General features: G+C 31.1%; 1 protein-coding gene across 2 annotated transcripts; it reads right to left on the reverse strand.

Moving 5' to 3' along the window:
* Positions 1-2,758: 2,758 nt before the first annotated feature.
* Positions 2,759-8,821, reverse strand: LOC118034562 (lipase). Of its 2 annotated transcripts, XM_035039897.2 has the most exons (11): positions 8,647-8,821; positions 8,496-8,567; positions 8,180-8,268; positions 8,021-8,086; positions 7,887-7,934; positions 7,674-7,741; positions 5,978-6,050; positions 5,728-5,889; positions 3,739-3,933; positions 3,275-3,363; positions 2,759-3,151 (listed from the first exon to the last, which is right to left on the reverse strand). In XM_035039897.2, exons 1-11 carry the CDS (start codon positions 8,666-8,668, stop codon positions 2,947-2,949), a joined length of 1,089 nt encoding a protein of 362 aa, XP_034895788.1. In that variant the 5' UTR covers positions 8,669-8,821; the 3' UTR covers positions 2,759-2,946. The 2 variants fall into 2 exon arrangements, with proteins under 2 accessions (XP_034895788.1, XP_073268243.1); XM_073412142.1 differs by lacking the exon at positions 8,180-8,268 and having other exon boundaries at positions 8,647-8,773.
* Between the last annotated feature and the right edge of the window lie 7,970 nt (positions 8,822-16,791).

The raw sequence follows: 16,791 nt of genomic DNA on the forward strand, positions 1-16,791 counted from the left end.
AGTTGGCCTATAGGGCATCCAAAGAGCAAAATTATGAAAAAAAAAACACATTTCTGCAAAGTGTCGATCTATTGTTTGCTCTTCAAGCTCAACAATATTGCACTTAAGCATGAGCAAGTCAAATTCCATTGTGTATTCTTCTACGGTCAATCCAGATTGCATCAAATTATGAATCTTGAGAAAAGTCTCTTGTCGATAGTGCTCAGTTAAGAATCCCTTTCAAGATCCCTTTTCATCTTCTCCTAAGACTTGATCTTGCTTGTGCTCACACGAGCCCTTTGCTTTTTAAAATTCTCCTATTACAAGGAAGCATATTTTCTGAGTTTAAAAGCCATTAACTTCACTTTTCTATTAGGATACTCTTTAAAATAAAAAATCCTCTCAATAGTTTGAAACCAATCAATGAAATTGTCAGGTTGCATTTTCCTCTCAAATTCAAAAGTATTAATTATCACGTCAAAATCTTAGTAAGCTTAGTCTTTTATGCCTTCTTCATTGATGTTAAGAAGAACAGCTGTCACTAGCATCATGGTGTGGTTTATGATGGAAAGGATTGACATCTTCTTCATTATTGTTAGAGGAACTAAGTTTAATGTTATTCTTATCATCATCATCACGATTCTTATATCATTCAAGACGCTCCTAGAAGTGCTTGATTTACCTTCTAATTTAATCCATTTCAAGAGCATGGATGTCCCTTTTGAATTCTTGCACACGACACCCGCGAACAACTATGGTTGTAAATCCAAAGATCTTATACCAATTTGATATCATAAAGGTATGGAAATAAAAAAGTTGGATGTCATTCACACAAATGATAATTTTTGTTCACCACTCTAAAGTACAAAACCAAAGAGATGCATAAATGAATAACAACTCACCACTTTAGAGAGATGGAATGATACGATCCAAGAAAGGGTTCAGTAATACAATTTAGATTTTAGCGTAATTGTACATGTTGTCCAGTTTTATACTATCAAGCATAACTCTCAATCCAACAGTTTTGATTGACCTGAAATTTAACCAAGAGTTTTTAGATATATTTTTCTACATCAAGTTAAAATTTAACCAAGGCATCACGATACAGTTTAGAAAATGCAATATGATTTTGTTATTTGTTGCCTTTTGATTCGTGAACTTTCTATTTGGAGATGATTCATTTTCTTTCTTTCTGAGATAAGGTATTTGGAGAGGATTCCTGACCTAATAATGAAAGGATATTCAAAAGCTAATTTTAAGATTTTTTTTTTTAATTCTACAATGATTTTTAATCGGCAGTAATATAGTTTTCAAGTGTAGTAAGGATTTCTTCCAAGTTCAAAAATCCTTTTTTACAAGGATTCTTAGGCTGATTTTTTCTATTGTATATTTTTACGCTAACAAGTATAATTTTTTATTCAACCATTGGATATAGATGAAATTTTATTAGACGTTTCTAGAGGTCCTGCTTTATATCACATTAAAAGTTTAGATCAATTCAACATCGAGAAGGCCTTGCAATAAGATCCAGAAGCTCATATGTGAGATTTATATTAGTTTCCTAGTTGATTTAAGATATATTTTTTTCTATTTTATTTAGAACTTTTATTATTATTATTTTTAGAATTGTTTATGATGTCTTTCATCTATTATAAATAGGGTTATTAGAGTGTACTTAGGTTTTTTAGTTTTCATTCATAACATTTAAATAAACTAATGTTTTGCATAATGCAATATTTTTCTCTTTGTTTAAATAAACGATTGAACTTATCGAAATATAATTGACTTTGTAGTGTTCTTCCTTATACTTCTTATTCACGAATTGGTATTCATGGACTGGGGTTTCTTATTCCAATAATATTGATGTCATGGGATATATTTTCATTGTATCATATTTTTATGAGACTTGTTTAAGTTTTTCAGGATTCATTATTAATCTTGTTATAGGTTGCTTGATTATGAGATTCACATCATAGAGTTAAGAAATAAATCCACCACTCATAAAGGAGATGCAAAACTTGATATTGTGCCAAAAACCAAGTTAAAAAACTCGATTTAGATTTTGTCAAAAGATCTCAATATATGATCCGATTCAACTATATATAATTGGAACAACCTTCTAAATCTAGATGATGTGAATCTCATGATTATACAATCATGTAATCCACAACAAAAATTGAAGACACAAACCTAGAAAAGTTAAAAATCAAATTTAAAAATAAAAAATGTAACATAATAGTTACCTTGAACTGAGATGCCAACACTATTAAAAATAAACCACCCACTCAACAATAATAACGAATCATGACTGAAAAATATAAAAAATGATGTTACAAAGACGATTATGTTACAAAGACGATTATCCTTCAATAAATTGATTTTCAATTTATTTAAAAATTTAGATTCTTCTAAAACATGCAATTTCATTTTATTCAATAAATATTCTGAGAATTTTTTTTTTTTATAAGGATTAAAAAAAACAATTCTCCTTCCCTTTCAAAAAAGTAATACCAAATAAAATACAAATGCTTGAATAATATAAAAACAAACAATTTAATTGTTTCTAAAGTTATTCTTTTCTGTACTGCTTCATATTTGGATTTTCTGATAATATTTTTATTTTTTATTTATTTGTTTCTTATTTAGGTTTTAAGAGAGCCTCTCTCCAGAATATGCCCATACTTTCTTCTTTGTTGCTTTAGGTCAGGTGGGGTTGTGTCCCCCTTTCCAAGCTGTGTAGAGTTTGTTTTTTTTATATATATATTTTTTGTTAATATACTTCCCTTATAAAAAATATAAATAAAAAAGATTTAGATGTACAAATCAATCTATATACAGAACGCCCCCCTCGACAGTGGTCATCAGCTCCACGATGGGCTCAGAATAGAAAATCAAGAAAAACCTACTCGGGGAAGAGTTCACAAGTGGCCTCTCTGCCACCTTGCAGGAGAACCCAAAATCTGAATTCTACATGCGATCTCCACCAGTGTTTGTCTCTGTTTTCATTCTCAGAATAGAATCTCTGGAAAAAACAATATTTCCTTTGACATCCATTTTGCCGTACTCTTTGGTAAGAGAATCCATCACGATCCCACAAGATCTCCATGTCTCACACATCAGCTCAACACCAAAATAAACTAAATGATCTGCAATACTGTTCCCTGCCACCGACCTGCACAAAAAATTCAATGTTGAAGAGGTTGTAGCAACGTTTTGGGAGAAGAATCTCTCTTAAACTGTGTTAACTATATTTATTTCTACATATCTCAAATATCATTTACACGGGGAAGGTCACCTGCAACAGTCTGGGTCTTCACCAGAACCATCACAGACCTTCTCCACTTCATAAACCAGACTTCCCACTCCAATGTTATGCAGCCAAACCTGCAATTAAGAGAGAGGTTATTACTGTTTTAAAAAGCTGAAGAAACCTAGTGCATGCGCATGATTCCCAAAGAACTTTTCTGTACGGCTGTAAAGTTAGATGAGACTTGACTGGGTACAGATTGCCTAGTTCCAAAATCTCACGATTCAAGGACAAGGCTGAATTATCAGAAGGCTAAATTGCGTAAGTGCATATTTTAATAGAAGATCCAACATGTCCAAGCAAAGCATCAACATCAATGGATTGATTTATAGCCGTGCAGACTTTTTAAGAATGGAATTATCAGAAAATTCACATGCCTTGAGAATATATCCATTGCATTGCAAGCTTAATACTAAATCCATCGATCATTCACCTGAGAAAGCAAATGTTACCTCTCTTGGGAAGTGATGGTATGTCTTTTGAGGGAAATAACGATAGTATGGAGGTAGATGTGGTACAATATCATGATCATTTGTGACTCGGATTGTGTTTGGCACAAGTTGACTGTAGTAAGATGCAAAAGCTGCATTGCCAACCCGAGGCTGTCCAAATGTCATAACCTGAACATTCTTGGCTTCAGTATTAACCTGGAGATAGACAAATGCATGTTCAATACCATTTCAAAGGCATCAACAACCAAACATTGCAAATAAATACAATAGTAATAATATGGAAGTAAAGTCACACAAAATGTAGAATATAAAATGCATTAATAATATTCCCCGCTATAATTCAACTTTGTTACTTCTTGTCCACCATCTCAATCCAGACAGCTTACACCATAGCTTCCTGTTATATTATTATTTAAGTAGATCTCAATAATGAATTCTGATATGTAAATTCTGACTGTGTATATTTTAAGTTAAGATAATATCAGGCTATATTAAAATAAATGACTACCTTAATGTATGGATAACTGTAAATATGTGTGACATCGTAATACTTTTGATTGTATTGTCATTTCTCTGTGAGTATTGGTTGCATGAGCCAAATGTAGTTTGGATTGTATTGCAGATTTTAACTCGAGACAAAAAATTTTAGATAGGACCTCCGTACAAGGAAAACTTTACTGGAATTTTATTAAATTAGATAAATTCATTATTTTAAATGGTAGATCCATTGCATGGTTAATATGCTTTTGTATTGTACTATGGGTGTTATAAGTTATGTCAAAATTGTTGCGAGTACAATATGAAGTAGGATATCGACAAGGCAGTTTCAAAATAATAATAATATAAAAAAAAAAAAGATTCACTTCTTTTACCATAATGATTGTTTACCCTAATGATTGTTCACAGGGGTGTTTAAAAAAATCAATCAATCAAGAAAAAAAAAAAAAAAACAAATACTGAACCGAGAAAAGAAACTGAGAAAAAAACAATTTAAAAATAAGAAAAAGCATTTGATCCAATCCAGTTTTGGTTTCAAAAAACTAAAACCAAGTAAACAAGTTCAACCGAAATTGAACCAACTATCAAAATATAAAGTATAAATAGAAAGTTTTCACCTAACCCTAAATCACTATTGTAGCCGCACTCCACCTCCCCCTGCCCTATCTCTAGTTCTACCCTATCACTTTCCCCATTAGCCTATCTTCCTTCCATCTTCTGATTCACTTGAAGAAAATCTCTTAAGTTACTCTAGTCCTCAGCTTCTTCATTAAATAATCCTTCACTGGCTCCTCTTTTCTTCAATTTTAGTGCTAGTGCAAGCACCAGTAGACCCACTGCCATGGACTTTTGGCATTACATTACAGCCTGTACAAGAAACCATGATCGATGTATGGAAGGCATTCTATATTCTATATTCTATATTCTATATTCTATATTCTTCTCTCTATATCCAAGCTTGATGGCTAAATGATTATATTTTATTTGCTTTTATATGTGACATGATCCAGAGGGTTCTTAATTTGATTGATATTTTTTGTTGCAAACCCTGGATTTTTAGTGCTATTTGTTGAATCTTGAAACTTGACAGGTATAAATATTTTTTCGTTGCTTCATTTTGGTTAATTACCTTTCCTTCTATTTGGAGATTCAAATGGAACAGTTCAGGCAGATTAGGGAAATGTTGGGAAGTTTGAAGGCTTTGATGGTATTGGATTTTCTAGTTTTTAAAGCAAAAAAACCAGCCTAGACTGAACCGATCCGATTTGGTTTGAATCGATTTTCGATTCGGTCCAGGTAATTTTTTTCAGAAATTAAAAAACCCGGTTTAGATGGATTTTTTGGCCCAAACCTAACCAGGTTTTGAACACCCCTTGTTGTGTTTTAAAATACTACAATAAAGTGACGGACTAGAAAATCCACAATTCAACACCTATGAAAATTTATTTGTGTGATATGTGCTTGTTTCAAGAAATGGTCACTCATAATTACCACCAAATCAAGTCCGCAAAATGCTGCCATGGCTCCTCCCATTGAATGCCCTGTCACAATGATATTAAGATCTCCATAATACTGCTTTGCTCTTTCGACTGCATTTAGAATTCCAGGTCGAATTGTTGTATTGTGATATGCAGAATAAAACCCATGGTGCACCTGAAACCAAAAAAAACGGAAAAAGGAATGAATTATGAACTCCCGCATAAACCCAATCAACAAATTCAGAGAGACTTGAAATTCACACCATTGCATCAGGCATGCCCGGGTAATTTATATCAAGTTGTTTCCAGTACAAGTCTTCAATCCAATTCTGTATGCTGTCAATATGCAATTAAACCACATTAAAGAGCAGTCAACAATAGTTCCAACAACTGACCTAACCAACTTAGACCTAATTCAGAAAGAGATGGAATCAAATTCACATCAAGTTCTTTCTGCACTATCTGTGAGCATCAAGAACTTAATAGATTTTGCCCCTAATAAGAACCACGATACTAATCAAGCACACATCACACATAAGCAACAAGGATAATCAAGCATCAAAGACTTGTAGTTTTTTGTTGGATTCTTGTCTCAAGGACCAAACAATCAAAACATAAGACATCAAATTCAGCATGGAGGTTCTTATGGTGGCATGTAGCTTAAGTTACAAAAACAATGCTTGTCACTTTTACACCTTTCATCAATATTTGGCCAATGAAATATATACACACAAATCATATTGATTTAAATACACTACTGATGAGAACCAACAAGCACCATGAAAAGATCCATTAGGGGTATTAATTGGACTAATTACAAGGCCAAGAACCAAGAAAATTAAAGAGGTGGTTTTGAGCATAATTTTTTTTCTAATATACAGTTTAAAGTTAACAAACATAACTTTCAATCCAACCATTAGATTAGACTAAAATTTTACCAGAAGATTCAAGAGACCTTTTCTATAGAACTAAAATTTCATGGCAATCAGAGTTCAGAAAGGCCTTACAACAAAAACCAAAAGCTATTGTGCGAGAATTGTATTATTTTTCTAATTGGTTTATGATTATCTTTCCTTTTGGTTTAAGAATTACAAAAAGGCAAGGATTCCTTTTTATCTTTGGACAACATAGGCAACAATTTTTACATATTCAACAAAGACAACTTGGAATTGTCAAAGTTTCCATGTTGATGAAGGATTCTAAGTTAGCAGCTTTTCCAAGTCAAAGTTTCCATGTTGATTATAGATTCAAAGTCAGCAGCTTTTCCATGTTTTTCAAGGACATTAAAAGTCAGCACGTTGAGCATTATTTGAAAGGATTACTTATTAAGGTATAACTAACATTGTGATGTCTTCGCATGCTTCAAGTTTTCGATTCGTTATATTCAACAGGTCCAAGTTCAATTTATAATACTTTTGGTTCTTAGGTACAAAGTTATTTTTGGCTCAAGGTTTTCTATCCAAACTTGATTTTTGGTTTTCCAAGTTTTTCATCTACTTTGTTATGGGTTTCTGGATTTTTATATCCACGGAATTCACATCATGTTCTTTCTTGCGTGAGTTCAAGGGTTCGTACCCTCCAATTTGCATCAACTACCAAAACTTTGCATATGCAAAGAACTCAATACAACATTAACCAATCAATTTTCTGGATACTACAAAATTTTTTGCATGTATAGGCTGCTGATATTGACATAAAAGTGTGTAATTTTGTTCTGTTGTGAGCATGCCATGCATTACTGTTTCGAATGTTCATTACGCAACATAAGAATAATATTTTGATATTTTCACCATCTAACATTTGTGTTTTATATCCTCTGGAGAGTCTGCATAGCTCAGTTGACTACACAGCTGGCTAGCAGAAATTGCGAGCAACCCCCTATAACAGTTAATTTAAGAATCGGGGTTCATTGACAAGGTAAGCATAATTGAACCAACATAATATACACATATGACAAACCTGTGTTCCTGAGTTCCTCTAAAGGCGATGACTATAGCATTAAGATCCTTTGCAACTCCAACAAATGACTATATCCAGTCATCATAGCATCAGAATTTTAGACAAAAGAACACCACAAAAAACAAACCTATGAGTTATAATATCAGAATAAAGCAAAGGATATCAGGATTCATTCTCTTAAATCAATATATGCAAGTCATAATAAATGCACACCTGTAAGCAGTGCTCAACATCAACAAGCAGCTCTATAATGTCAAATCCCTGTTTCCACACAAAGATGTATCAGTCCAATTTTGAAAGAATGAAAACCTGATTGAAATTGAAAATGTTACAACTAATAAGAGTACCGCGGTCAAACCAGAACACCTCGAGCATGTCCAAGTAAAAAGTTCTGTCAAATCTGACATATATACCTGCAGCCACAAAGCTTCTTTTAGTCACCAAATCATATAAATCTTTAAAAACCCCGTTCCGGCTCATACGGGTCTTGAGTTTTGTGTTATTACCGCAGAGGCATACTCAACCAATATTGTTGCAAGAGAGTGATTGTAAGCGGTTAGATGATTATCTGCGTGCTTATGCTCGGCCATAAGTTCTGCAGCAAATAATAAAACCCCTTACAATTTCTACTCCAATAAACCTCAATCTTTTCGTATATTTGCATAATAACAGGTAGAAAAAAAATATCAACTAATATATATTCCATGCCCAAAAATCTTTAAAAAATTGAATTGATCACACAATCTTGACCTAAGAACTTGTGCAATTACCCTTGACAGAAACAAGAGAGCAATAAATAAATGTATTAATTCATAAAATTACCTCTTCCACAAGAGAAAGCAAACAGACATACAAAAATCGCCAAAATAAACAACCTCCTTTTCCCCATATACTCTGCAGTGATAACCCATAACAATCCATTAAAATCAAAACACACAAGCTAATTGAAAAACAAAAAATTAAGCAAAAGGACCTGGTGGACCAGCTATCACCATGAATTCGGAGCTCCGATTTTAGGGTCTCCGGCGACCGTACGATTAAATTAGACGGAAAGACCGCAGCCTTGTCGTGTTTTTGGATAAAATAGAGTTCGAAGCGTAAAATAATTTGATTAATTGAGGAAAAAGATAAGGAAACAATGATTGAGAGACAGAGAGGGGGGGTAATAAAAGAAGAACAAAAACGAATGTAGTTTGGTTTCCTTCGATTGTTTATTACCTATACTACCCTTTTCACTCTTCTGGTTTCCATCTCAGTTTGGGAATCCAAGGAGATGTTTTGGTAATTTCAGGTTACCCTTCATTTTTTAAAAAATATTTCTCGAACCTTACACGTTTGCGGTTTGCCCTTGTCAAGACCCATACTGATGATGCATTTTCCAAACGACTTGTCAAGCAGCGACGTTCTCCCCTCTTTCGTTACCTCAGAGTCCAGTGCCCCTGCGCCCATTAAATTGGCACGTCCTAAGACCAAAGGATTAAAAATTTCATATAACATATGCTCGATAGAAATATTAGATCGTATAGAGTTGAAGAATAAGCGGACTCATTAAAAATTCACAGATGAAAAAATAGAAAAGAAAAAAAAAGTATTCATTCCCCTTCTATATCTTATGTCTATTGCATTTTTGCTGGGTCTCTTTTTTATTTAATAAAAGTATGGGATATTGAATTATTAATTCGTGGAATATTTGTTTAAAACTACCTACAGGTTGTAGGGGTCGAGTTATTGATGTGAGATGGATCCACAAAAAGAGGGTTTCAATTATATTCCAGAAACAATTCTGACGAGTTTTTTTATGCCCTTTTCTAGCCATAGCAATCCAGCCAAGTTTAGAGATTTCTCTTGTTATTTATGACGACTCTTTTTTAGCACCGGTGGGCATGTTGATTTAACACTCTCCAAATTAAATCATCAAACAAAATTGGTTAGGTTGTTAGAAAGTCCACGTGAGTTGTATTTTTAGGTAGTGCAGGGTTGGATTGGATTTTCTTAATCTCAATTTATCTATCTTATATAGTTATTAAATCATATGTTATTTCAATATGCTCATGAACATTGCACGTGACAAAACTAAAGGTTATCCTTGCAATCTTTAAAATATTAGTGTATATATAATATAGTCAATCTGATTACATTGAATCAATAACTATGTTGATATAAATATATTTAATTTATTAAAAGTTTATTTATTTTTAATATCCATCGTATATTTGATTGATGAATCTAGAATAAAAATAAATTTATATATAAAAAAATAATTTACAGATAAAATTATAAAATTGTTATAATTATGAGATTCATATTGCATCAAAGCATTATTCCTAAAATATTCATGTTTAATATTATATTAAGACTAGATATTAATTAAAGTTGTTGAGACTGATATATATATATATATATATATATATATATATATATATTTTGTTATTTTCTATATCAAATAAAACAATTATTCTCATAACTTAAGGTATGATGAATACCTAGAACTAATATATATAAGTGTCAGATAATATGTACACTAAACTAACTTGTATGAGAATTTCATGTGGAGAGGTCATTTGTGTTTATGGAAAGGCTCATGTGATAACTGTGTAAGTGATTCTTAGATGTGAGATCATTAAATTATCTTTATATAAGGAGTGTTATGTTTTAATCTTGTTACACGTTATTCTAATCAAAAAGTAATAAATGGACAAATATTGAATATAACATAAACTATATGATGGTATTTAAATAATCAAGAGATTATTCATCACCTTAGCTGAATTTGAAAATATGTTTTATTTGTTCTCAAATAGTATTGATTATAAATCCTTACATAAGGTGAAATGAGATTTGAAAAGAGTTTTAAATCCTGTTTAAATAATCAATGACTATGGAGTTTAGAAAAAATATTATTTGACATAATAGACGCATTACATGTTACAATGTCTAAATTGGAATATTATTGATAAAGAAACAATAATTACACTAAGAAATTAGTTATTGAAAGATTAAGTTAAACCACTTATAACTTTCTTAATGTTTAGGGGATCATGACAAGTTATTAGATATTGTACTTAATCTTTAAATATAAACCAATCAATTGTTGCAACAATTGATAATAAATTAATTTAATTCTATTTTATTTAGAATTGTGATTTATATTTGGATCAATTTATTAGAAAATTTAATGACTAATGTATATAAGAACCAATGGTTAGAAATTAAAAGAGAATGATTAGCCATCTGTGATTTTATTGTAGTTTTAAATATAAGATTAGAGTGCAATTTATATAGGAAATTACAGTTTTAGACATAAAACTCAAGTTGGGACTTGGTTGAATAATTTTTTTAAATTGTTCTAAAATAATATATGTGATATTATCAAGGGAAAAATTGATATTTTGCTATTTATAGGGTTTTCAGATTTTTTTTATAAATAGAATGTTATGTCACTTATTTTCTAAGTAGTACAACGTAGAAAAATTATGTAAGTTACAAAACACCTAAAAAACATTAAAAAAAAAATTAGCCAACACTCAAAGATATGACAATCACTCTCTCCTAAAAGAATTTAGGAGATTTTTCACTTTTTAATCTTGTAGATTATAATTAGAGGTTAGACACTTGGATGACTTGTGATTTGCGACAACCTATCATTGAAGCAATTATTCAAAGTCAATAAGAACATATAATCTTTAAGTAATCTTCGTAGAAACTATAAAATTCTCCAGATTTATCTAACATGATTTTAGAACTCTAAAAAAAAAATTATTATTCTCATTGCGTATGTGTTTTAGAAAACTCAATTGTGGTAGCAGAGCATTCGTTAGACAATTACAGTTGTTGATTGCATGTTTTAATTATTACAATTATTACTGGCATTAATTGCGAATTAAATTTTTGTGCAAAATTATTTTCCCAAAAAAAGACTTTTCTCTCGTGATTTTTCAAAAACAAATGGCTATTGCTCCGACCAAATTTGGTCGAAAACTAAAAAAAAATTAGTTTTAGATGGTTGCAATAGCTATTGGTTGCATTGCTGGCAACAAACACAACAACACCACATGTTGTTACGCATAATGTCAGCTGGTGCAGCGCAAGGGTTGTTGCCTTGTGCTGCCACCAAGTACAACGCCAACATTGCTCCTGAAGGCTATTACTAATGTGGGGCAGGCCCATGCCAGCAGCAGCAGGTGAAAAACTAAGGAGAAAAATATAGGGGCAGAATTAGAATTATACCTTTAAGCTTTGTTTAGGGTTTTTTAAGATACAATTACAACACTACACCTATAACTTATATCTAATTACATATAGGTATATTTAGGGCTAAAATTATAATTTTACCCTTCCATGTATAAAATAATGATATTATATTAAAATTAAAATCCTAAATTAAATTAATTATAGAATTATTTTTCCTAGTTGGATTAATATTGAATTAAAGTATTTAACTCGTAAATATTTGAGTTTAGTAATATCCTAATAGGAATAAGATTTAATTTAAAATGCTTAATTATATAATGTTTAGAAAAATGATTTTTCTAAAATAAAACAAGTTTTTAATCAAGAAAATTTTGTATAATTGATCCTAAAATAATTTAGGATACTAATAAAAATAATATAATTAATTTTTAAAAAAAAAAAAGTTTCAAAGAACAAATGTAAGGTGATTATATATGTTAAAAAAAAAAAACTAGTTTAGGATATTAAAAATATAAGGTAATTTTCAAAAAAAAAAATCAAAGAAACAATGTTTCATTATCAAAACCTTGTAAAACTTTGTTAACAAGGACAATATTATGAATAATCATTTTCCTTGTATATAAATTTTTATTTTCAACCCTTTTATCCTTTCTAAGTTTCAATTGGTCCCCATGAACCTGCTTGGAACATAAAGAAACTAGAACCATAAACTTCTCATCCTTCACAAATGAATATATATTCTTAAATCCATCATACATCATTTTTCTATCATATTGTTAAGGTCTACTTAATAATAAGTGATTAGCATACATAAGTGCTACATCATATAATACTTCATCATAGTACTTTCCAATGGAAAAAGATACAAGAACTTGTTTAAACACCTTTATCTCATCACAATCATTGCAATTTATAAGGACATGATATTTAGTGGTATGCAAGTTCAATTTATCCACTAAATCTATACTATATATATTCGTCCAACTACCACTATCAATTATCATCAACATACTTTATCCACCAAACCTTTCTCTCTCCTCAAATTAGGCCATTAATAAGGAAAATAAGTGGCCAAATTGAATGGTGGTTGTGACACCCCTTCCTCTTAAGTTGTTTCTCCACTTCAGTGATCACATACATCATGTTCTCCAACTCTACTTAATGTTGTAGCTTTCTAATATGGACGATCTCGTAATTCAGCCCATTTAAAAACCTAGTCATAGTGGCCTCCTTTTCCTCCACTATCTTAGCTTGAATCACCACAACCTTCATCTCTTTATGATAGTCATGAATACTTTTAGTACCCTGACTTAGACCCTGTAGTTTCTGATACAACTCCCTATAGTAGTGATTAGGCACAAAATGCTTTCACATCAAATACTTCATATTATCCCATGTAGCAATAAGTCTCTCCCCATTCCTTTTTTGGAAGTCACAATTTGATCCCATCATATAATTGTATAATCAACAAATTCACTTGCTATAAGTTTCACATTTTTTCGCTTAGAATAATTATGACAACAAAAAATATAATCTACATTTTTCTCATACTCCAAATAAGTCTTGGGATTGTTTTTACCTTGAAAATTAAGAATTTTAAGTTTGATAAAGTACAAATCACCATCAACTTCATCATGATGCCAATAGTTTTGGAAATCCCCAATGGCTGCATTGGCCTCCATGCCTAAACCCATCATCTCATTGGTTTATAGGCTGTGAAAAACCTTTTGTATGTCTTATGGCCTCATCCTCAAAGTCATCATCCTCACCTCATCATCAAAGTCATAAGAATAATATTGATGGCATTTGCAAAGATAATGTCAAGAAGCGGCAAAGACATGGCAAGAATAAAGTTTATAATAAGAAAAATATTGATTTAGATCTGAATTGCAATCTAACTTTCTGGATCAAATTTGATAGAAAGCAAACAGATGTATTTTTGACGTAGTAACCAACCTAAAAAAAATGAATACATTGATTTTTAATGGTGTACTAACATGAAATTACAAGGCCTTTAAATTGACGAACATAACAAATCATTTTGATCCAAAATAACATTTTATAGTGTGCAACTTTTTTTCTACTCTAAGAATAAACACAATTAAAACATATAAACAAGGATAAACACAAGAAAGAAAAGAAAATTGATCAAAACTAACTTAAGCGATTCTAATCGAAACAAAGAATAAAGAAGAAGAAAAAATTATCATGGAAACAAATAGATAACAACAGGAAAGAGATAACCTGATTTTAGAATCTAGTTTTGATACCTACTAACATGAACCTCGTTGTCACCCAACTCACAACATATATGATAACTTCCCCAAGAAACTTAAATAATCAGGTTAGGTTAAACCTTGACCCAAGGTTAAGCTGTAACTAAGAACTAGAGATATTGAATGATTGTAAATGATGCTACAAGATCAGTTATACCTTGATAAATTTGATTTACACTTTGTCCTAGTAAAAAAAAAGAAAGAAATTTGCTCAAGAAAAAATGAATTTCATTAATATCAAAAGGCTGCCTAAATTTGCATCAAAACAAGACATGATATAGTCTTAGAATAATAACCCTAATGGTCTCATATTAGGGTGCAAATCAATGAGCCTTAACTAAAACTTAACCAAGCACAAGTCCAATGCCTAAAACAAACCTAAAAATTGATTTTGGCCAAAACAAACCCAACAAAAAAGCTCTAAAACTAAAATATAATTATCATAAATAATAATTAAAACAATAAATAAACCTTCAGAAATATTCAGATTAATACAGGTTATAGCAACAACCCTAAAATCATATTGCCTTGTATCGGATATCTTATAGTCGAATCTGAAACTTTTAGAGGAAAGAGTGTCCCTTTGTGTCGTTTATTAATCCTATTTCCTTACTTGAAAGATGCTATTTTGAATGTTGAAGTTTCTTCTTTTGTTTAGCTGAAAGTATACTCTCAAAAATAAGAAGAAAAGTAGTTGAAATGTATCATTTAAATAGCCTCTTATAATCTCATTTTTAATAAGAAAATCCTGCAAAAGAAAGGAAAGAAAATAATAAGGATAGTTCTCCAATTCTAGTTACCCCTTATAATCCATGTTAAAGAATAATTCCTTGCATTTAAAGGATAAAACATGATGGAAAATTATTCTCATATGTTGTTGCCTCTTTATTTCCATGTTAGGCATTGATTCCTTGCCTAACATGGAAAAACAATATTTTCTCTTCAAGTCAACCTTTGCTGACTCTTTGTTTCCCCTTTTAATATTAGGAAACATCCTCTTACAAACAACTAAATAGATGTCATCCATGCATCCTAATTTAGCTAGGATATTTTATAAATTCTTATAAAAAAAGGATCCCAAAACCCCCGATTAATCCAATCCAACTATGGACTCCATGTAACCCAAACCTATACACATTAACATAACCAAAATTAAAGTTGATATAAGCTCCCAACAAGCTTATTTTGTTGCCTAAATCAGACTGATTCATAAGCTGTTCAAATCTTGCTAAGTGCAACATTAATAACTTTGGACTGAACCCCTCATCATACACAACTCAAGGCTGACCAAACCCACTCAATGCTAAAACCCTCTCATGGCTTATTGTATTTCAATTAGAAAACCAAGGCAAGAAATAATATTGGCTAAATGGCCTCCCATCTAAGCTCAAACAAATAACTGAATGTTCAACATGAAAAATCTAAATCTAAATTGTATCAACCCAAGTGTGTGGGCCAATCTATTTTGTAAAAAAAATCAAATTAATTTTTTGTAAAAATACTACGGCGTTGGATCTATAAACCTGAATCATTAAAAAAAGGCGTAGCTGACACGACCAAAAGCTTGATGTCTCTTCCCAAGTGCAGGAGTGTCGAAGTAATAAATAACCCAGTAAGATCGGGGTCGAACCACAGAGAGGTTAATTGTATAAATTATAAATAACAATACAACAACAACAATAACAACAATAACAATAATTATTATTATAATACTCAGTACGTGGCGTTGTTACACCTGAGAATGATCCAAAGATCGGGTCACAGGTTTCCAGCCTATATACTGAGTTTATGAAAAGATCAAAGGGATATATTACAGAATGTAAATAACAACAACAACAATAATAAAAATAATAATAGTAGTAGTAGTAGCAATAGAAGAAGATGAAGAAATTAATGAGAACTTTTAGTTGGAAGATTAATGTAAGGATTAAACAATGATAAAAACGAATGTCAAGGTTAGAGGATCCACTAATGGTACTTCAAACAAGTATAATATAAACTCTTATTACTCAATTGGAAACCACACATAAAGGAGGTTCCAATTAGATTATAAATTGTTAACATGATTACATTAGTTATCTTATTCGAATAAAGCTAATACTTGTAAATGTTGGCAGGCGTTCATGATTATAACTTATGTTAACAACAAATCAAGTCCCTTTCATAGCTCAGGTGTCGGTTATACCATACAGTATGGGCTATGAAAGTACCAAGTATTTGTTGTACCAAGTGTTATACAACATAAATCTAGATTAACCATTTAACAAGCAAAGTATTAAAAGTGAACAAGATAACAAATATAAAACATGTTAGTATCCATCGTTAAGGTCCATGTTAAGTTTATATTATACTTATTCTTACACCATTAGTGTGCCCTTTTCACCTTGACATAATTAACTTAGCTAAACATAATGGAAGAAAGAAACATAAATAAACAAGATAAGAACATAAATGAGAAAGAAGTTAACTAAGTAAAAGAAAGGAAATGAAGTGCATAAACTTGATATTAATGAAAGCAAGACATAAGCAATACAAAGAGAGAACGCAAGAGCATGATCTTGATCTGAACACCAAGATGCCTCAATACATGGTAAGTGCCTCCTTTTATAGGCCAAAATTTGGAACTATTGATTTGTTGACTAATTGATGAG

Source organism: Populus alba, chromosome 10 (assembly GCF_005239225.2).
Source record: "Populus alba chromosome 10, ASM523922v2, whole genome shotgun sequence".
NCBI classification, from domain to species: domain Eukaryota; kingdom Viridiplantae; phylum Streptophyta; class Magnoliopsida; order Malpighiales; family Salicaceae; genus Populus; species Populus alba.